General features: G+C 43.8%; 1 protein-coding gene across 1 annotated transcript in view; it reads left to right on the forward strand.

Annotated features, from left to right (window-relative positions):
- CYFIP1 (cytoplasmic FMR1 interacting protein 1) overlaps positions 1-22,538 on the forward strand; it is a 102,886-nt gene extending 80,348 nt beyond the window's left edge. Inside the window, 9 exon segments of the mRNA XM_018065998.1 lie at positions 2,760-2,847; positions 8,355-8,498; positions 8,757-8,847; positions 11,358-11,488; positions 16,159-16,231; positions 16,756-16,850; positions 17,560-17,798; positions 18,244-18,391; positions 21,741-22,538. Coding sequence (XP_017921487.1) covers positions 2,760-2,847; positions 8,355-8,498; positions 8,757-8,847; positions 11,358-11,488; positions 16,159-16,231; positions 16,756-16,850; positions 17,560-17,798; positions 18,244-18,391; positions 21,741-21,905 — 1,174 coding nt within the window. The 3' untranslated portion in view covers positions 21,906-22,538.

A 22,587-nucleotide genomic window follows, 5' to 3' on the forward strand; every position in this document is an offset into this window, starting at 1 on the left:
TCTCCAGGCAAGAATACTGGAGTAGGTTGCCATGCCCTCCAGAGGATCTTCCCAACCCAGGTCTCCCATATTTCAGGTGGATTTTTTTAAATTAATTAATTAATTTATTTGACTGCACCAGGTCTTAGTTGCAGCATGTGGGATCTAGTTCCCTGACCAGGGATTGAACTTGGGGCCCCTGAATTGGGAGCCTGGAGTCTTAGCCACTGGACTACCAGGGAAATCCCTCCAGTGGATTGTTTACCACCTGAGCCACCAGGGAAGCCCAAGAATACTGGAGTGGGTAGCCTATCTCTTCTCCAGGGGAACTTCCTGACCCAGGAATTGAACTGGGGTCTCCTGAGTTGCAGGTGGATTCTTTATCAGCTGAGCTACCTAGCAAGCCCAGTGGCTACTTTACACCCTAACAGACCAGCTGACTTGCAAGTAGTTTAACCATCTACCTCCCAAAATTCAGCATTCTTTAAAAGTTAAGGACAAAATCCAGCCACTCAACACCGTAGTGTTTCCACGTCAATGTGCTCAGAGCCACAGGCTGCTCCTTCCCTTGGTTGCAAATGTTTGTTTCATGAGCTGTTAGTGTTTTGACAGTTACACTTTTTTATATGTTAATCAGGTTCTTAGAATTTAATAATTAACAAATCCACAACTTTTAAAAAATTTTTATATTTTAGTTGAAGGGTAATTACTTTACAGAATTTGTTGTTTTCTGTCAAACCTCAACACGAATCAGCCATGGATATACATATATCCCCTCCCTCTTGAAGCCCCCTCCCAACACCCTCTCCATCCCACCACTCTAGGTTGATACAGAGCCCCTGTTTTGAGTTTCCAGAGACATATAGCAAATTTTACTTGTTTCCATGAAACAAAGTAACAAAATTTCCATGTTACTGTCTCCATGTATCTCACCCTCTCCTCCCCTCTCCTCGTGTCCATAAGTCTATTCCCTATGTCTGTTACTCCAATGCTGCCCTGCAAATAAATTCTTCAGTATCTTTTTTGTAGATTTCATATATAAATGTTAGTATAGGATATTCATCTTTCTCTCTCTGACTTACTTCACTCTGTATAATAGGCTCTAGGTTCATAGACCTCATCAGAACTGACTCGAATGCACTCCTTTTTATGGCTAATATTCTGTTGTGTGTATGTACCGCAACTTCTTTATCCATTCATCTGTCGATGGACCTCTAGGACATCTGCTTCCATGTTCTAGCTACTGTAAATAGTGCTCTAATGAACAGTGGGATACATATGTCTTTTTCAGTTTTAGTTTCCTCAGGGTTTATGCCTAGGAGTGGGATTTCTGGGTCATATGGTGGTTTTATTCTTAGTTTTTTAAGGAATCTCCATACCATCTTCCATAGTGGCCGTATCAGTTTACATCCCAACCAACAGTGCAAGAGCGTTCCCTTTTCTCCACACCCTCTCCAGCGTTTATTGTTTGTAGACTTTTTGATGATGGCCATCTGATTGGTTTGAGGTGATATCTCACTGTAGTTTTGATTTACATTTCTCTATTAATAAGCAATGTTGAACATCTTTTCATCTGTTTGTTAGCCATCTGTATGTCTTCTTTGGAGAAATGTCTGTTTAGGTCTTTTTCCCACTTTTTGATTGGGTTGTTTGTTTTTCTGGTATTGAGTTGTATGAGCTGCTTGTATATTTTGGAAATTAATCCTTTGTCAGTTGTTTCATTTGCTATTGTTTTCTCCCATTCTGAGGGTTGTCTTTTAACCTTGCTTATACTTTCCTTTGCTGTGCAAAAGCTTTTAAGTTTAATCAGGTCCCACTCGCTTACTTTTGTTTTTATTTCCATTACTCTAGGAGATGGGTCATAGAGGATCTTGCTTTGATTTATGTCATCGAGTGCTCTGCCTATGTTTTCCTCTAGGAGTTTTATAGTTTCTGGTCTTACATTTGGGTCTTTAATCCATTTTGAGTTAATCTCTGTATATGGTGTTAGGAAATGTCCTAATTTGATTCTTTTACATGTAGCTGTCCAGTTTTCCCAGCAACATTTATTGAAGAGGCTGTCTTTGCCCCATTGTATATTCTTGCCTCCTTTGTCAAAAATTAGGTACCCATAGGTGCATGGGTTTATTTCTGGCCTTTCCATCTTGTTACATTGGTCTATATTTCTGTTTTTGTGCCAGTACCATACTGTCTTGATGACTATAGTTTTTTAGTATCTATGACTAGTTTTTTATCATGCTTCTTTGTGAGAGTTTAATATGTTTAAATGAACCCTTCTGATGAAACTTAGTAATTTTGATATTTCTGCTTTAAGATCCAACTGTTTCATTTTCAGTGGCTCCTAATCCATTATGAAGCCACAGTCTCTTGGCTCCGCAAGTGTGTTTTTGGACTCATCTTCTGTTAGCTTGTACCCAGTGACCTAAGTGACCACATCACTGCCCAAATCTGCCTTCCTCCTCCTGTCCCCTGGCATCATTGCTGTGTCCACAGGCCCCTTTTCAGAAGATGAATAAGGCCTGAAATGGTTCTGGCGCCCACTCTGGAGACTCTCTTTATGTTCTAGAAGGGCCCTGGTGTTCTTAGTCTGTTTCTTTGAACTTTGAATACATTTATCAAACTTCAGAGTATTTATAGCTCATTCCTAATATGGGTTTTGATTTCCTATGTGATGATTAATTGGGAGGAAGAGTTCATTGATGAGTAATAGAAAAGTTCTCAATTTTAAAGAAGTACCATTAAATTTTTGATTTTCTTTTCTCTTTTAAAACCTTGTTTAGATTTGTTCGGACAGTATTACCATTTTCTCAAGAATTTCAAAGAGATAAACAGCCAAATGCACAACCTCAGTATTTGCATGGATCAAAGGTAAGTTCTTTTATGTTTATATTATGATTTTCAAGTTCACAGTGAAGTGTATTTTGAAGTTTAGTTTGAATCAGTTTAGTTGCAATAATTTAAATGTATCATGCCACACAGGGCTTTCCAGGTGGCTCAGTGGTAAAGAATCTGCCTGCCAATGCAGGAGATGCAGGTTTGATCTCTCGGTTGGGAAGATCCTCTGGAGGAAAAAATGGCAACCCACTCCAGTATTCTTACGTGGAGAATCCCATGGACAGAGAAGCCTGGCGGGCTACAGTCCGTAGGGTAGCAAACACATGACTGAGTGACTAAGTACACGTACATCATGCCACATACGAAACGCGATTGTATCCTTCAGTTAGCACCGTTCTAAACTGTAATGTAGTGCTGCCTTAAGTGTGGCCGTAGGAGTACACAGAATCCTAGGAGGCCGTCTGTATTCATCAGTATTTAAATATTCTCACTTGTAGGAAGTCAGACTCCTAAGGAAATAAGTCAGACAAGTACAAAGTGAAATATGTTACAGGGGCAATAATACATCATCGTCATGAAAAGCATGGCAGCAGACTAACTGACCATAGCACCTGCCTCACAGGTTCGGGGCTGGGGGGTTAGAGATGAAACCCCCCTGCTCAGTACTGCTGCTGAGCAGCTGTGCAGGTAGGACAGGTGACGGGTGGGGTGGAACACGCGGCCCAAGACTCTGCCTCTTTCCCACACCCAGGTGACGTCTATGCTCTGGGACTGCACAGGAAAGCATTGTCATGGTGTCTGAGCTGCTGGTGGGGTGAAGCTGGGTGCCCAGCCCGCCCTTTAAATTGGGAGGTTGGGAGCCTCCTTAGAGTGTAAGCCTTTCATTTCCATCCTCTCACTGCAGATGTAGTGGAACTCAGACGTGCAGCAGTGTTTACACCTTGGAAATGGGTAGATAATACAGTTTGGGCTCATGTGTGGGTTCAGCCTTCCTCCTCCACCACTTGGTAAGGGCATGAAGTGGATAACTTTAAAAGGACAAGAATAAGTCCTCTAATGCACCTCCTTTTGGAATTAAAATACAGTGTTTAACCCCCTTGGAACTAAAAGAAGTTTTATGTAATTTTTGTAGACAGAACTAGAAACTTTGGTGATTAAGATAGAAATTTCTGGAGAAGAAAGTGGCAGCCTGCTCCAGTATTCTTGCCTGCGAAATTTCATGGACAAAGGAACCTGGTGGGCTGTAGTCCATGGGAGTCACAAAAGAGTCAGACACAACTTAGTGACTAAACAACAAAACTGTACTCATGTTTGCACTCCCTCCCAACCTTGGAAACCAGTCCACGGCCACCCCTTGCTGACAAGAGTATGTTTAGCTGCCAGAGATGAAATCAGTAATAATAGCTTGATTATCTTTAGTGCTAATGAGCTGAACTCACAAGTTTCAAATAGATTCAGGATGGTGTCATCGTCTTTGGGTAATGAAATGACACCACCTTGCTTTGTTTGGGGCAAATTCAAGAAAAAGAAGAAAATAGAATATCTGTGTGAAACAACTCTACAGCGGTGCTCTCAGACTTTACCATGCTCTCGATGTGATTCGCCTGGACTGCAAGAAGACCAAACAGTCCTAAAGGAAACCAACCCTTAATATTCACTGGAAGGACTGATACTGAAGCTGAAGGTCCAATACTTTGGCCACCTGATATGAAGAGCCAACTCACTGGAAAAGACCCTGATGCTGGGAAAGATTGAGGGCAGGAGGAGAACGTGACAGAGGATGAGGTGGTTAGAGAGCATCACCAATTCAGTGGATATAAACTTGAGCAAACTCCAGGACATAGTGGAGGACAGAGGAGCCTGGTGTGCTGCGGTCCATGAGGTCGCAAAGAGTTGGAAGCAACATAGCAACAACAGTGTGATTCTGACAGAATTCTAGCATCACCGATTCAATGGACATGAATTTGTGCAAATTTCAGGAGATAGGAGAGGGCAGAGGAGACTGGTGGGCTACAGTCAGTCCATGGGGTTGTGGAGAGTCAGACATGATTTCATGACTGAACAACAACAGAGGTGAGCAGGAGGCAAGAAGAATCAGGCTTCCTAGAAGAGGAGTCACACAGCTGTTTTTGCTTGAGTAGGTTTTTTCAAAGTGGCGAGTGACATATCCAGCTTCTTTGCCAAATTGGTCCTCTGCCATCTTCAACACTTGCCTCCCAAGGAGTGTTCCCTGTACATAAACACTAACTGTACAGTTTGGGTGTATTGAAGGAGATGGGGTGGGGAGAATATGCAATATGCAGGGTGAGAAACAAAACAGACCTGCACCATAATATTAGGAAGTAACACACGGGAAATTAATTTGGCAGCTGTCCCATACATTTCAAGTGGAACACAACTTTCTAACTATAATTTTCCACTTGCCAGTACAATGAAAACAGTACTCCAGGAGAGTAAGTTTACTGTACATCATCAGTGGTAAAATTAACAGGGCTTATGCTTTAAAGATTGTGAAGAATAGGGAATGTATTTATTTTTTAATTTGCTTTTACTATAGCCAGAAAGTATTTGAGTATCCCTCTTCTGGGACAGTTCACGGCTGTCAGAAACACATTTTATGTGATGCAAAGCAGGTAGAACACATGTCATTGTCACAAAACCCTTGGTTTTTTTTGATGGGATATTTATTATTGTCATTTACTCCATAAGGGTGACTACTGCTGGAATCCACATCAGAAAAGAGCAGAGAGAAAGTTCTGGGACTTCCCTGGTGGTCCAGTGGTTAACACTGTGCTTCCACTGCAGAGAGCACTGGTTCAATCCCTGATCAGGGAACTAAGATCCCACATGCCAGATGTTGCAGCCAAAAAAAGAAAAGAAAAATGAAGGTTGTGCCACCAATCTCTGGCACTCCAGGCAAAGCCAGCCTCCAGGAACGGAGCCAGGAAAAGCCTGATTTTACATGTCAGTGGGTTTCCAGCTTTCTGCTCATGTAAGAAACAAGGTGTGATATCCCAGTTTTCCTTTTGGTTCAAGTATAGTCACTCTAGAACAGGTTCTTTTGAGAGGCAGTGAGATTCTAGATGTTCATGGCTCAGAATGCAGAGTTCATTGCTCAGGAGAAAAAGGAAACACCTAAAACAGCCTCCATAAGCCTTGAGGATAGAATGATCCCCCGAGAGTTGATGACTGATGAGAGGTTTCACACTTCCTCCTTGGAAGGAAAGCTATGACAAATCTAGATAGCATATTAAAAAGCAGAGACATCACTTTGCTGAAAAAGGTCCATATAGTTAAAGCTGTGGTTTTTCCAGTAGTTATGTACAAATGTGAGTTGGACCATAAAGAAGGCTGAGTGCTGAAGTATTGATTCTTTTGAACTGCAGTGCTGGAGAAGACTCTTGAGATTCCCTTGGACTGAAGGAGGTCCTAAAGGAAATCAACCCTGAATATTCATTGGAAGGACTGCTGCTGGAGATTAAGGTCCAATGCTTTGGTCACCTGATATGACGAGGTTGACTCATTGGAAAAGACCTTGATGCTTGGAAAGATTGAAGGCAAAAGGAGAGTATGAGACAGAGGCAGAGGACGAGACAGTTAGATAGCACCAGTAGACATGAATTTGAGCAAACTCTCGGAGATAGTGAAGGATAGGGAAGCCTGGCGTGCTACACTCAATGGGGTCACAAAGAGTTGGACAGTACTTAGCAACTGAACAACAACAACTCCTGAGGATATTCATTCAGAGCTCAACAACCAGACTTGCTAGACGAGGTCTTCAGAATCTTCTTGTCCTGATGTAGTTCTCTGTGTCTGTAGAGGAAATATTTAAGACAATTATAAGAGGGGAAGGGGAAAGAATACAGAGGCCTAAAAGGAGAAATCCTAAAACACTTCATTCAAAAGTGGTAACTTCTGTAACCTATAACTTACATAATGTATAGTGCAACATATATATTACATCCTCTGTCCGTGGAATTCTTCAGGCAAGAATACTGGATTAGGTAGCCATTCTCTTCTCCAGGGGATTTCCCAACCCAGGGATCGAACCTGGCTCTCCTGCATTGCAGGCAGACTCTTTACTGTCTGAACCACCAGGGAAGCTCATAGGTTAACTCACATAACATATAATGTAAAACTTGGAACATCACTGAAAGACCTGTGCAAAGAGATGCTCCCCAAAATACCACAGTTACATCACAACAGAATTCCAGAAAATGTCTAAGTGACCCACAGGAAGAGAAGAAGAAAGAGCCTATGTAAAAACCAGTAATTGCATTATTTGTAAATGTATTATTTGTAAGTAGTCTAAAGACAGTTCAAAGGCAGAGATTGACTGTGGATTAAAAAGTACGACTGCATAAGAAACTCACTTCAAGTCAATGATAAGTAAATTAAAAGTAAAAGGATGGAAAAAGATGTAGTACACATCAGGGGCAAAGAGGGAGGGACATAACATAATGAGAAGAAGGTCAAGCAACCAAGAAGATATAGCAATCCGAAATGTTTATGCGCCAAACAACAGTTTCAAAATACTTGAAGCAAAAACTGACATAAGTGAAAGGAGGAATGAACAACTCCATAGTTGTAGTTGGGGAGGTCAACTTTCCTCTCACTTAGTAATCAAAAGAATAAGTATACAGAAAATCAGCAACAAAGAAGAATAAACACCATCAACCAACAGGGACATGTGTAGAACACTTACAACAGCAGAACACGCATTCTTTTCAAGTACCCATGGAGCATTCTCAAGATAGACCATATCCTGGGCAATAAAGCAACCTTGGCATATACTGGGCATTAAAACAACTTCAACAGAATTCAAAGAATCAAAATATTACAGAGTGTTATCCTACCACAGTGAACGTAAACTTGAAATCAGTAACAAAGAATGACAAGAAAATCTCCAGACACTGAAATTAACATACTTCTAAATGATCCTTAGGGCAAGAGGAAGTCTCAAAGGAAGTAAATCAAAATTTGCAGGGTGCAGCTAAAGAAGTGCTAACAGTGAAATACATAGCACTGAATGCTTAACATTAGGAGTTTCCCTGTTGAGTGTGCACCTGCGTCCTTAGGCAAACTGGGAGGCCTTGTCTTACCAGAAACGACCCTGCCTACCTTTCTTGCCTGCCCACCATGCGGGGCCTGCGGTCTCCAGCTCCCTGGTACCCACTGTCCCATCAGAACCTATTGTTGAGCATCTCCCTTAGGAGACAGGGAGCAGTAAATGGGGGCAGCAGTGAGGTTCTAGGATACATTGATTTCTCATTCCAGGACTTCAAAATATCTTCTGTGGGACTGGCAGTTTAATAAATGTTGGAAGACCAAATGGTTTTGTTTTCTTCCTTCTGTTTTAGCGAGCTTGTTTTCATGTCTTCAGGTTGAAAACATAGATTCCAATGAAGGGCAGTCTGACAGGTTCTTTGGATCCACTGTGTGCTAATGCATGTAGATGAGGACACTTCATTTTCATGTGTGCATGGAACTATACTGAAGACCCGGCAGCTTCATCAAGCACTAATGTTCTCTGCCCCCAGGCTTTAAACCTGGCCTATTCGAGCATCTATGGGAGCTACCGGAACTTTGTGGGGCCCCCGCACTTCCAGGTCATTTGCCGGCTGCTTGGCTACCAGGGCATTGCAGTGGTCATGGAAGAGCTGCTGAAGGTGGTCAAGAGCCTGGTATGTTTCCCGCTGGTGGGCTTCCTTCCCAGGGTTAGGGGGAGGATTCTGCACCCAGTTCCTGTGTGGCGAAGGGCTGCCCACTCCCATCGAGGTCGCTTTCCTTCTATGTGTGAGATTTCCTTTCCAACCAAAGTGATTCTCAGTCTTGGGTCATTATCATGCATTTTACTAACAAATTCGTTTGTAAAAGTCCCCATCGCACCGACAGCCTGCAGGGTAATGTGGCTGGTGGTTGACACAGACCATCTCTCACAGCTGCAAGGCACAATCCTACAGTATGTGAAGACGCTGATGGAAGTGATGCCCAAGGTCTGCCGGCTGCCGCGACATGAGTACGGCTCCCCGGGTGAGCACAGCATCCCTCTGGGGTGTACAGGGAGGGGCAGTGTCGGCCCTAGGTCACTTAAGGGAAATCAAGTTGGAAATTACTGGTAAGGATCAGATCTGCCTTCCCCAAGTGGGAGAAGGTGGGAAGCCCAAGCAGAACCTGATTGTTTCCAACAGAACAAACCAGCCTTTCAACCAAGAGCTGGTGTGCAGGCGTGGGAGAGCTGGGTGGGGGCTGACAGTGCTGTGAACCCTATGTACCTCGGCTCTCCTGCAATACCAGGATCTTGCAAATCACTGATGGGGGAGGCAGGGAGTGCCACTGCCTGCTAGTCTTCAGCAGCCCAGGCTGCAGGGGAGCCCGTGCAGGGGGCCACTTCCCCGACAGTGCAGCTTGTCTGTCTCTGCCCGGCAGCCTCCTATCTCACTGAGTGGCCAGCTGCAGGGCCCTCAGGCAGATGTGGTCTTTGGGGTGCCAGACGAACCTATGTGAGCTGACCAGAGTGGATCTGGTTCTTTCTACATGGATAACCTTCATGACTCAGAGAGCTTTGTGATAAAATTGAATGACAAGAACCCTTGTCTCTTAACAAAGCTGCCATTTATCTCATATCTGTTAATACTTTATTGAAAGCTGGAAAACTATCTTGTTGGTCACCAGTGGGATACTGTCCTGATAGGCAGTTGGCTGGTATGGTTGAGCCTCTGGGTGTTCCTGGCACCACCCAGGGCTGCTGTTGGTGTTTGAGGAGACAGTGAGGTGACCCACTTGGCCATTAGGAAGGGAATAACCATTGGTCTGTCCTGGCTTAGGGAAATCTCAGAAAGTAGACAAGTAATGTTGAGATAATAAAACTGGTGCTCAGATCCGTATTTAAGATGGATATTTTAAATGTCAAAGACAAAGCCATTTAAGCCAGATCCAGAGCTGGTCTACAGGAGAGCTGTGGACTTCCAGGCTGGTTTCCACATGTCCTCACCCAGCTGGCATGGCACCACTGTGGAGGCAGTGCCATGTTGCTGGAAGTACCCCCACACTCATGCTCATTGTGGGGTAGACCACCAAGAGGAAAGGATGGTCTCAGGCAGGCAGGGCTGTGGGGTCATTGTGGAACAGCGCTCAGGGCCTGACCTGATGGGATGAGAAGTTTGAAATCTCTTTAAGTATCCAGCATTTTTCTCAGTGTTGTTTTGCCTGTTCTGGGTCTTCTGTATGACTATAAATTCTGGAGTCAGCTCGGGGATTTTGACTGTGTCAGCAGTGAATGGATAGAGTGCTTCCTAGACTTTATGCTTCTTGTCTTTTCCTGCCTTATGACAACATCCAGAACCTCCAGGAGAGTGGTGAAGATGTGCTGTCTTTCTCTGGAGCTCTGGGAGAAGGCATGCAGATTCACCACTGAGTATGATGTTAGCTACAGGGTTTTTGTAGATGTCCTTTATTAGATTAAATATGTTCCTCTCTATGCCTGTGAAGGGATCTTGAATTTTATCAAATACCTTTTCTACCTCTGCTGGGGATGACTGTGGTCCTGCTCATTTATTGCAACATGATGCCTCCTCTGAAGGTGTATACAGACCTCAGAGATGTTGCAGGTCTGGTTCCAGCCAGCTGCAAATTATCACAATAGAGCAAGCCATATGAATTTTTTATTTCCTGATGCATATAGTTATGTCTGTACTATGCTATAGTCTATTAAGTGTGCAGTAACGCAAGATACGCCTTTTAAAACAACCGTATCTTGGACTTCCCTGGTGGCCCAGCAGTAAAGAATCCGCCTGCCAATGCAGGGGATACGGACTTGATCCCTGGCCCAGGAAGCTCCCACATGCCCTGAAACAACTAAGACAGTGTGCCACAGCCGCTGAGCCCTCACTCTGGGGCCCGTGCTCCAGAAAAAGAAAAGCCACCAAAATGAGAAGCCCGCACACTGCAAGGAGGAGTATTCCCTGCTCGTCACAACTAGGGAAACCCCGAGTGCAGCAGTGAAGACCCAGCACAGCCATAAATAAATAAAACTGAGTATCTTACTTTAAAACACATCATTGCTAAAAAATGCTAACCATCGTCTGAACCTTTAGCAAGATGTGACCTTTTTGCAATAATAACATCAACGAACCTGGATCACCATGACAAATATAATAATGATGAAAAAATTTTAAATATTGCATGAATTATCAAAATCTGATCTAGAAACATGAAGTGAACAGATGCTATGGGGAAAATGGCACCTATAGATTTGTTTGACACAGGAGTGCCACAGACCTTCAGTTTGTGAAAATAACACAATATCTGCAAAGCACAGAAAAACAAGCTGTGCCTGGACTGGGTTGACAGGCTTTGAAGCTGAGGACCAGGATCCAGGCGGTGGAACAGGAGACGTGCCCATCTCCTTGGTGGGCAGGATGGCAGTGTTGGAGAGTCTTCTGCCAGCATGGGTGCTTTCGGCTGTGGGCCCCAGGCTGCGCACTGTCACGCTCCCTCCCTCTAGCCTCTCCCAGCCCCACATTCATTGTCTCCCACTTCAGGCATCCTGGAGTTCTTCCACCACCAGCTAAAGGACATAGTTGAGTATGCGGAGCTGAAAACGGTGTGCTTCCAGAACCTGCGGGAGGTGGGCAACGCTGTGCTCTTCTGCCTGCTCATAGAGCAGAGCCTGGTGAGTGTCCAGCGCCGCCATGGCCTGCATCCTGCCAAGCCCCTTCCTCCTCATGGATGACAGAAGAGGCCATTCTTTAGGCGCTTGATTTAGTGGCGTTATTTAATGGGGGAAGGAGAGCAAGTGTTATAAAGCACTTTTCTTTTATTCATGGTTATTTAGACTTTTGAATTTGTTCCCTATAATTGAAAAACAAAAATGCAGTAGTTCATTTAAGAATGTTTTACTGTGTGACTATTGTAAGAATGTTTTATTATATAGTATTTACTGCATCTAAATTAACATACATGACACACACATAATGTATAAAGCTGCTGCCTGGGAGAACTGTTTGTGATGGAAAATTCCATAGCTGAGGCTGTTGAGACCTCAGAGTGGGGCTCCATGTGACTAAAGAACAGAGTTTTAAATGTCATTGAATTTTAATTTTTTACATTGAAGTAGGTACACATGGCCCATGCCTGCTGAGGTGGACAGCATAAGAAAGCAAGCGCTAGGAGCCCAGCAGCACCAAGAAATCACGCGTGGGCACCCACAGTCCCACTGCCTGCCTGCTGGGCGTGTCCTTCGGCCTCTCCTTCTGTCCCTGTAGGTCACGTCAGTTGACTGCCGCTCTGCACCCAGAGCCCTCTTGAGCTGGCCTCACTCTGCCTTTCAGTGAGGACTGTGGAGCAGGACGTCTTCCCTGCTGCTGGGCTCTCCTTCTGTTAAATGTTCCGTTTGTATCTTGTCCATTTTACTACAACTTGTGTATCTTCTGTGTGTTACATGTAAATGCTAGTATTGTTGTGTATCGCTAGGTCGTGTCTGATTCTTTTTTGTGACCCCATGGACTACAGCCCACCAGGCTCCCCTGTCCATGGGATTCTCCAGGCAAGAATACTGCAGTGGGCTGCCATTTACTTCTCCAGGGCATCTTTTCGACCCCGGTATCGAACTTGTGTCTCCTGCCTCGGCAGGTGGATTCTTTACCGCTGAGCCACCGAGGAAGCCCTGATTTTAGCTTGTCTTTTCACGCTAATAGTGGCGATGTTTGAGGAACTGATACTCCTGATTTGACTATGGTCTCTTTTCTATGGTTCTTGTGTACAAGCACTTCTTGTATCTCTTCAAAGAAATCCTTTCCTCTCTAGGAATCATAAAGACATTCTTTCATATTTTCTTCTAAAGATTTTAGGTTTTGTTTCTACATTAAAGTTTATATTCCTTCTAGAGTTGGTTTTTGTGTGTAATGTCAGATGTGGGTGAAGATTCTTTTTTCTTCATGGGTCATCAGTTGTCCCTTCTCCAGTGACTGAAGGAAGACTCCTTTCCTTGTTGGTCAGCAGTATCCCTCTGTCATCCTCCGCTTTCTATGGCTGTGCTAGTCTGTCTCTTGGTTTTCTTCCTCATTCTACTAGTCTGTGTCTGTCCATGGCTTCTAACATGCTGTCTTACTCATGGTAGCTCTAACTAAAGTGTTAACCCCTGGTAGGACATGCTCCTTACCTTATTCTTCTTCAAGCACATGCTACCTCTTTGTGGATCTTTGCTCTGCTGTGAAAGTATGAGAATCAGCTTGGGCCAAATACACTGAAAAAGCACACTGACATGTCAGTGGGAGTTGTGTTACATTTCTAGCTCTATCTGGGGAGATCTTTGCTCTGTTACTTCTTAGAGCAGTCTCTTCTCTCTCTGGAGCCTTGGCACCTTGGCAGAGGCAAGGTGTGTTTTGCAAGGACCTGGGCCAGGGTGTTCCATACACTGTGCAGGGTGTGGCAGTCAGACTGCAGGCCTGAGGGGCTGAGCCAGTGGGCTCGGCACCTTGCACCTGGTTACTCGAAGAAGATATGCTGGCTCTCACGTCAGGGAGCCCAAGCTCGGCTGCAGGGTACAGTCTCTGGTCAGGACCTCATCTTCCAGACTCTGCTCTGCCACTCTGCTCGCAGAAGACCTTTTCCATGTGGTGCCAGAGGTGGGCAGCTCCCAGGCCCTTGCTGTCCCACTGCCTGTGACTCAGCCCAGCTGCTCCCCGCAGCAGGACTGGTGGTGCTGGGCCAACAGGCAGCTCCCCAAGGAGCTGGTGTCCAGGGCAACCTTGCTCCAGGAGCAGCTGAGGGAGAACTGAATCTTTCACCTAACTACACTAGATAAGTGAGGGGAAATTCCTGTAAATAGTAATCACTCATCATGAATTTTCAATATTTAATAGAGGAAAAGTCCCTTCACATATGACTTTTCCTGAACACATACGTGAAGTGCAGTATCTCATCTGTGTGTATCCACGCCCATCTCTGCGTTCCCTTTTTCACTCGACAGTAAATCTGGAGATGATTCCACATTAGTAATGGTGACAATTATCAGCCTTTTCCAGCTGCGTGATACTCCACAGACATTACGCTCTAGTCTGTGTGTGCGTGGTAGTCCTTCACCGTCTGATGCCTTCCTTCTGTGAGAAGAGCTTGTGTTCTTTCTGGACTTGGGCACAGGAGGTGTGGAGGAGGGGGTCAGCCTCCTTTTGGAGGGTTCTGGAAGAGCAGGGCTGGCTGACTGACTGCTCTTCCAGGCTTATGTTAGGCGATGACAGGACCTTTACATGATGGGTACAGAAAGCCTTCTCTTCCTCCTCTTGCTCTTAGTTTTGCTATCATCTTTGCGGAGATCCTCAGAAAGGAAACTCTTATCAGTCAGTATGTTTTGATTCTCTGATAACCATTTCTTTGTTTAGCAATTTGTTTTATCAAGATTTCAGGATAGGTGTAGAGTAGGAGGCAGGAGAGCCCGTTCTCATTTCCTGTCTTTTTGCCCTGTGGTGAGCACACTGCTGTCCAAAGAGTTTCCCTTGTTTATGGGCCCTCCAGCTAGGGAAGGGCACCCTTCTTGACCATTTTTGGGTTCATGGTGGAGTTTTAGATGTTGAGACCCCTGTGATATTGGAAGTAAGCTTTCTTCCTGCATTGCATTGTTCTGGAGAATAGGTTTTATGTAGTGTGGGGTTTTATTGCCTGTTTAAAGGAATTTGTGATCCAGCAACAGGTTCAGAGTGACTGCTCAGACTCTTGTTTTAGGCTCAGTGGGGAATGGCCAACGGTGCCCCTTCCTTCTGCCTCCTGTTCTTTGTTTACAAAGGAGGCACCTGCTTCCTGGCTTTGCAGGGATGGCTGAGAGACCCTAAAGACAAAGGAACCGTGCTCAGTGCTGTCTGTGTTTCAGTTCAGTTGCTCAGTCGTGTCCGACTCTTTGCAGCCGCATGGACTGCAGCACTCCCTGTCCATCCCCAACTCCCAGAGCTGGCTCGAATTCATGTCCATCCAGTCAGTGATGCCATCCAACCATCTCATCCTCTGTTGTCCCCTTCTCCTTCCTTCAATCTTTCCCAGCATTAGGGTCTTTTCTAGTGAATCAGCTCTTTGCATCAGGTGGCCAAAGTACTGGAGTTTCAGCTTCAACATCAGTCCTTCCAGTGAATATTCAGGACTGATTTCCCTTAGGATGGACTGGTTGCAGTCCAAGGGACTCTCAAGAGTCTTCTCCAACACCACAGTTCAAAATCATCAATTCTTCAGCACTCTAGGATGGACTGGTTGCAGTCCAAGGGACTCTCAAGAGTCTTCTCCAACACCACAGTTCAAAATCATCAATTCTTCAGCACTCAGCTTTCTTCACAGTCCAACTCTCACATCTATACATGACCACTGGAAAAACCATAGCTTTGACTAGACGGACCTTTGTCAGTAAAGTAATCACAATCTGCTTCTTAATATGCTGTCTAGGTTGGTCATAGCTTTTCCTGCAAGGAGCAAGCGTCTTTTAATTTCATGGCTGCAGTCACCATCTGCAGTGATTTTGGAGCCCAAGAAAATAAAGTCTGTCACTGTTTCCACTGTTTCCTCATCTATTTGCCATGAAGTGATAGGTCCGGATGCCATGATCTTAGTTTTTTGAATGTTGAGTTTTAAGCCAGCTTTTCCCTCTCCTCTTTCATTCTCATCAAGAGGCTGTTTTGTTCCTCTTTGCTTTTTCCATAAGGGTGGTGTCATCTGCATATCTGAGGTTATTCATACTTCTCCAGGCAATCTTGATTCCAGCTTGTGCTTCATCCAGCCTGGCATTTTGCATGATGTACTCTGCATATAAGTTAAACAAGCAGGGTGACAATATTCAGCCTTGACATACTCCTTTCCCAATTTTGAACCAGTCCATTGTTCCATGTCCAGTTCTAACTGTTGCTTCTTGACCTGCATACAGATTTCTCAGGAGGCAGTTAAGGTCGTCTGGTATTCTGATCTCTTTAAGAATTTTCTACAGTTTGTTGTGATCCACACAGTCAAAGGCTTTTGGCGTAGTCAATGAAACAGAAGTAGTTTCTTCTCTGGAATTTTCTTGCTTTTTCACTTTGATCTCTGGTCTGTGTTTAAATTAATAAAAATGAAAATTGAGTAACTAAAAATGAAAATTCCGTTCCTTAGCCACATTCCAAGTACTTAATCACCACTTGTTGCTGGTAGCCACCTGGACAGAACAGCGAGGGGCAGTTCCACCAGCACAGAGGCTCCTGTTGGGCAGTCTGCTTGCAGTGTTTATTTTACACAAGATGAGAAAGATGTGCCTTGTGTTCAGCATCCGATTTCTTTGTCCATCTTTACTGTGAGATAAGCTTCTTCATGCAGCCTTCTTTTTCATTGTTCTAGTCTCTAGAAGAAGTATGTGACCTGCTGCACGCAGCCCCTTTCCAGAACATCTTGCCAAGGGTCCATGTGAAAGGTGAGCCAGTCCTCTGACCAGGGTAGGGACACACGTCTGTGTTGCCAGAGAGTTCTCTTTAGTTAAAAAGCCAGCTTTGAGTTTGCTTCCTGTTCAGTCACATCCTGGAAGTAATATAGTTAAATGAATATTGAATAAAGGAAGTATTTAGGATGGAAATGCTGTATCTTGATTGTTTCAGAATAGCATGGGAGGAGGGGTATTGGGTATATATGAAACAAGAATGCCATGAGCTCATGATTGTAGCAACAGATAGTCACAGAGGATTCATTGTACTGTGCTGTTTTTGACTACATTTGGATTTTTCAGTAAGTCTTTTAAAGTTTGAATATTGAGCAAAGACTCAGTTCTCTGTTTGACTTAAAATAGCAGATTAGCCAGTTCCATAAAAGAATTTTCAAAGAGAACCTCTATGCATAATGTTAAATATTTTTTATTTCGGTTTTTCTTTTTTTATAAAATTAAACTTATGCAATTGTTATTCATACAAGGAATAGAGTATAAAATGTTTTTTTCCACTGTAGAGGGAGAGAGACTTGATGCCAAAATGAAAAGGCTAGAATCAAAGTACGCCCCACTGCACCTTGTCCCTCTGATCGAAAGACTGGGAACTCCACAGGTAACACAACATGCTGCTGTGAGCTGGGCACCCAGTTGGGCTGGTCATTGGCAGGGTTGACGGACTCTGGGTGAGACCTAGTCCTAAGGCATCAAGAGATTGCATAGGCCTGCTCAGCTACTCAGGCCTGAGTTTCCCAAATGAGTTTTATAATAGGACCTTGTCACAGGGTGGCTGGGAAGTTTGAATGAGCTAACACGTGAAAGGATGCAGAACATCACCTGCAGGTGAGACGTGAACAGTAAACATCTCTGTTTTTATTGTCCATCCCTTCATGAAGAAAGCTTTCTCATAGGTTTTTAAGAACAGGAGGTAGGGAGGAACTTAAGCGAGCTACATCAGAGTCTCTCAACCTCTTGCCATTTTGGATGAGATAATTCTCTGTTGGGGGGACTGTCCTATGAATTGTAGGACATTTAGCAGCATCCCTGGCCTCTACCCACTAGATGCCACTAGACCCACAAGCTATGAAAACCAAATGTCCTCACAAGATAAATCTCTCCCTTAAGAACAACTGTGCTTGACTGACAGTTCTGTTTAGTCTGATAAGACATATAAGTAATAGCTGACGTATTTTGTTGATGTTTATTTTTAAAAACCCTCTTCTGCAAGGTGTGATAGTTTCCAGTGAGTCAAAAACAATACAGAGTACTTCGACTTCAGCATTCTAGCTGCCTGCCATGCCTGTGACATTCTGTCCTTTCTACAGCAAATTGCAATAGCAAGAGAGGGGGACCTGCTGACAAAGGAGCGTCTCTGCTGTGGCCTGTCCATGTTTGAAGTCATCCTGACTCGGATCCGGACCTTTCTGGACGACTCCATCTGGCGTGGGCCCCTGCCCAGCAATGGGGTCATGCACGTAGACGACTGTGTTGAGTTTCACAGACTGTGGAGCGCCATGCAGTTTGTCTACTGCATTCCTGTGGGAACGCACGAGTTTACAGTCGAGTAAGTGAGTGCTCAGGGAGGGGAGGTGGGAGAGAAGCTGGCGTTAGGCTCATGCGGAGAGCCGCTTTCCTCTAGAAATGGGTCCCCATACTGCTGAGCTGCCATAAAGCGAGTTAAGTAGGGGCTGTTACCTGATACCTAGGAAATGCTTCAGGGCCGGGCTTCTGGAGTTGTCTGAACTCATGGAAACTTATGCAAGTCAGGTGTGTATTTTGCTGGACAGGAGAACCACCAACACTTCATGAACTCATTGTCCATGGCAGGGCCTTGATCTAAAAAGAGGTTCAGAAACAGTTTTCCAGAGGAACCCCAAAGAGGTTTTTACCAAACCAGGGACACAGCTCTGCTCATCATACCCTGCGGGACACACAGGTGGTTGGGACACACAGGTGGTTTGGCCACTGGCATCTGGTCGCCCGTTCCACCTCCTGCTTCTTGTCTCCAGGCAGTGCTTTGGCGATGGGCTCCACTGGGCTGGCTGCATGATCATTGCGCTGCTTGGGCAGCAGCGCCGCTTTGCTGTGCTGGATTTCTGCTACCATCTGCTCAAAGTCCAGAAACACGATGGCAAAGACGAAATCATCAAAAATGTGGTACGTGGAAGCTTCACAAAGACAGACATTTTCTATTTATTTAAAATTTTTGTTTTTTTCCCCATGAATGTTTCTCATCTGAGGACAAAAGGTGCCACCAAATGAAACTTTCTTTTCACTCCCCAAATGAATCTAAATAGAATTAGTAAGCAAAGGAGTCTGATTCCATTTTCCTTCTATTTTCAAGGTATGTAGATCTACTTCATATTATAGAGCCTTGTAAGATCTGCATTTTCAGTATATTGGCATACTCTTCAAGTCTTCTGGCTTCATTAAAGATCTTTTTGTGTTTGTCATTTTATGGATTCTTTGGAATTGAATTCCAGAAAATACTTATTATCTTTTCAAATATTTTAGTTTTTCTTCCATTTGGGGACTTCATTAGACATGTCTATACATGTGTCACTCAGTCGTGTCCGACTCTTTGTGACCCCATGGGCTGCAGCACGCCAGGCCTCCCTGTCCATCACCAACTCCCGGAGTCTACTCAAACCCATGTCCATTGAGTTGGTGATGCCATCTCATCCTCTGTCATTCCCTTCTCCTGCCTTCAATCTTTCCCAACATCAGGGACTTTTCAAATGAGTCAGCTCTTCGCATCAGGTGGGCAAAATATTGGAGTTTCAGCCTCAACATCAGTCCTATGAACACCCAGGACTGATCTCCTTAGGATGGACTGGTTGGATCTCCTTGCAATCCAAGGGACTCTCAAGAGTCTTCTCCAACACCACAGTTCAACAGCATCAATTCTTTGGTGCTGAGCTTTCTTTATAGACCAACTCTCATCCATATATGACAAAAACCATAGCCTTGACTAGGCAGACCTTTGTTGACAAAGTAATGTCTCTGCTTTTTAATATGCTGTCTAGGTTGGTCATAACTTTTCTTTCAAGGAGTTTAAGTGTCTTTTAACTTCATGGCTGTAATCAACATCTGCAGTGATTTTGGAACCCAAAAAAATAAAGTCAGCCACTGTTTCCACTGTTTCCCCATCTATTTGCCATTAAGTGATGGGACCGGATGCCATGATCTTAGTTTTCTGAATGTTGAGCTTTGAGCCAACTTTTTCACTCTCTTCTTTCATTTTCATCAAGAGGCTCTTTAGTTGTTCTTCACTTTCTGCCATAAGGCTGGTGTCATCTGCATATCTAAGGTTATTGATAGTTCTCCTGGCAATCTTGATTCCAGCTTGTGCTTCAGCCAGCCCAGTGTTTCTCATGGTGTACTCTGCATAGAAGTTAAATAAGCAGGGTGACAATATACAGCCTTGGCATACCCCTTTTCCTATCTGGAACCAGTCTGTTGTTCCGTGTCCAGTTCTAACTGTTGCTTCCTGACCTGCATACAGGTTTCTCAAGAGGCAGGTGGTGGTCTGTTATTCCCATCTCTTTCAGAATTTTCCACAGTTTATTGTGATCCACACAGTCAAAAGCTTTGGCACAGTCAGTAAAGCAGAAATAGATGTTTTTCTGGAACTCTCTTGCTTTTTCAGTGATCCAGCGGATGTTGGCAATTTGATCTCTGGTTCCTCTGCCTTTTCTAAAACCAGCTTGAACATCCGGAAGTACACGGTTCACGTATTGCTGAAGCCTGGCTTGGAGAATTTTGAGCATTACTTTACTAGCATGTGAGATGAGTGCAATTGTGCAGTACTTAGTATCTCTCAGTTTTCTGCCTTAGAGGTCGGGAACAGCATGCCTCAGCCGGGTCTTCCATTTACAGTTTCACAAGGCCGCTATCAATGTGTCTGTAAGGCTGTGTTCCCTTCTGGAGCCTCTAGTTATGGATCTACTTCCAGACTCATTCAGGTGGTTGGCTCCATTCAGCTCTGTTCCATTGGAGAACTAAGGTCTCCATTTCCTTGCTGGTTATTTAGTTCACATCCCTTCTCATGCTTTCCACATGGCCCCTGCCAGCCAACATGGTCAAGTCCCTCTCACACTACGAATCTTCTAATTTAATTTTGTGTCACGTCTCTGCTGTCTCCAGCTCGAGAAAGTTCTCTTCTCGTATGATTAGATTGGGTCCACCTGGGTAATCCATCCTACTTTTCCTATTTTAAAGTCTGTAACCACCTAACTATATTTGCAAGGTCCCCTTTGCTATTGGAAAGTAATACACTTACAGGTTCCAGGGACTGGACATGGATATCTTAGGGGGCACTCTACCTCCCATACCTCCATTTCCTTGGCTGTCTGGGCTGTACCCAAGTACTGACTTAACTGACTTCACCTCAGTGTGATCTGCTGTTTTTAACTTTTGAAAGTCACTAGTTTATGTTTAAAATGTTGATTTCCTTCTTCAAATCTTGGTAGTAATTGATAATTTTATCTTCACAGAATTTTTTCCATTTTTGTTTCTTTATACATCTAGTCTAAATGCATAAAGAAATAAGTCATCTCTCAGTTTTTTTGCGACAGAGACCTCAAGGCAATTTGTTCCGAGACTTCAAGGGGTATCTGAAACTCTGAAATGTTTGTTTATTGGATTTTTATTTGGCAGCTTTTGTTTGGTTGAACTTAATTTGGGACGCCTTTCTCCCAGGATTTCCATTTACTGCTCATCTCCCAGAGTTATTACCAGTGTGGAACCACTTTTATTTATTTATTTATTTATTGGAACCACTTTTAACTTCCTAAGAGGTCCAGGCTTGTGGAGAGCCTTGGAGTGCAGTCCACTTTGCTTAAAGCCCAGCCTGTCTCTTCATCCCACCCCTGCTGACAGCATCTGTCTCTGAGGAGCCTGGCTTTTCTCTCACTTCTTGCATAGACAAAACCAGCAGTGCTTTAAACTGGAATAGAGTTTAAAGTTTGTTCTGTTTTCATTTTTGTGTTTTTTTATAATAGTTCTGTTACAGCAGGAAGTGAAGTGACATGAAAGTCGCCCAGTCGTGTCTAACTATTTGGGACCCCAATAATCCATGGAATTCTCCAGGCCAGAATACTGGAATGGGTAGCCTTTCCCTTCTCCAGGGGATCTTCCCAACCCAGGGATTGAACCTAGGTCTCCTGCATTGCAGGCGAATGAGGGAAGCCCATTATAGCAGAAGGGTCTATCAAAGCACCCTGTCCACAATAACTGTCCACAGTTGCTTGTGTTGTGTTAGTTACTGGGCTCCATCTTCACATTTCTAGCTCTTAGGACACCACAGTTCTCAATACCTGTCTGTTGAATAAACAGGTCTGTAAGTTTTACACATGAATCTACAGTAGCATGAAACAAACAGAGAAATGTTGCAGTAAAGAGATGGTATGTATCAAGTTGGCTGTAATTTTTCTAATATGAAAATCCTGAGGTATTTTGAAGCATGAAGAATAAATGACAGCTATCCTAATTTTAATTGTTGTAGCCTTTGAAGAAGATGGTGGAAAGAATTCGCAAGTTCCAGATTCTAAATGATGAGATAATCACTATCTTGGACAAGTACTTGAAGTCAGGTGATGGAGAGAGCACACCTGTGGAGCACGTCCGCTGCTTTCAGCCACCTATCCACCAGTCCCTGGCCAGCAGCTGAGGGAGTGTGTATCACCTGTTTTTGAAGAGTTCCAGTACTGACTGCATTTAAGATCTAGAAGGGCATGTTTTTCTTTCCATAAACTATTTAGTGGGATTCTGGGGAACTATTTTTCAGTATCTCTGTGCCTGTTAAAATAAGGGGGTGCTTTTCAATCTAAAAGCTTGATTTTATAAAATTGACTTATTTTTCTACACTAAAATTGTATATACTTTTGGTAATTAGAAACTCTAAGAATGTTGACTACAGATTGTTGCCATCATGTTCTTACAAAATCATTTTCCATTTTTTTGTGGAATGTTCCAACAGCTAGCTATGTCATGAAGTGCTGCTGAGTTCATCCATTTATCCTGTAACATTTAAGGAAAGATCTGTGAATTTAAGCAAGAAACTTAATACCAGCTAACTGTAATAAAACCCATTACCAATTAGAATTAAACTTAATGATTAGCTTTTGTTGAGAGATTTTTGTTTTTTTTTAATGAAAACCTTTTCTAAGTCATTTCCCTTCCCCTTTTTGTGTCTTTCAAAAAATAGTGAACTTGATTTCTCTGTTTCTACTAAATCCAGCTGTAACAAAATCTAGTCTGTGACAGGATTTAAAGGTTACAGAAATAAAAATAATGGAACCTGTTTGTGTTCATTCATTTACTGTGACCCTGTGCGCCCTGGCTTTGGTAAA

This window comes from Capra hircus, chromosome 2 (assembly GCF_001704415.2).
Source record: "Capra hircus breed San Clemente chromosome 2, ASM170441v1, whole genome shotgun sequence".
NCBI lineage: Eukaryota > Metazoa > Chordata > Mammalia > Artiodactyla > Bovidae > Capra > Capra hircus.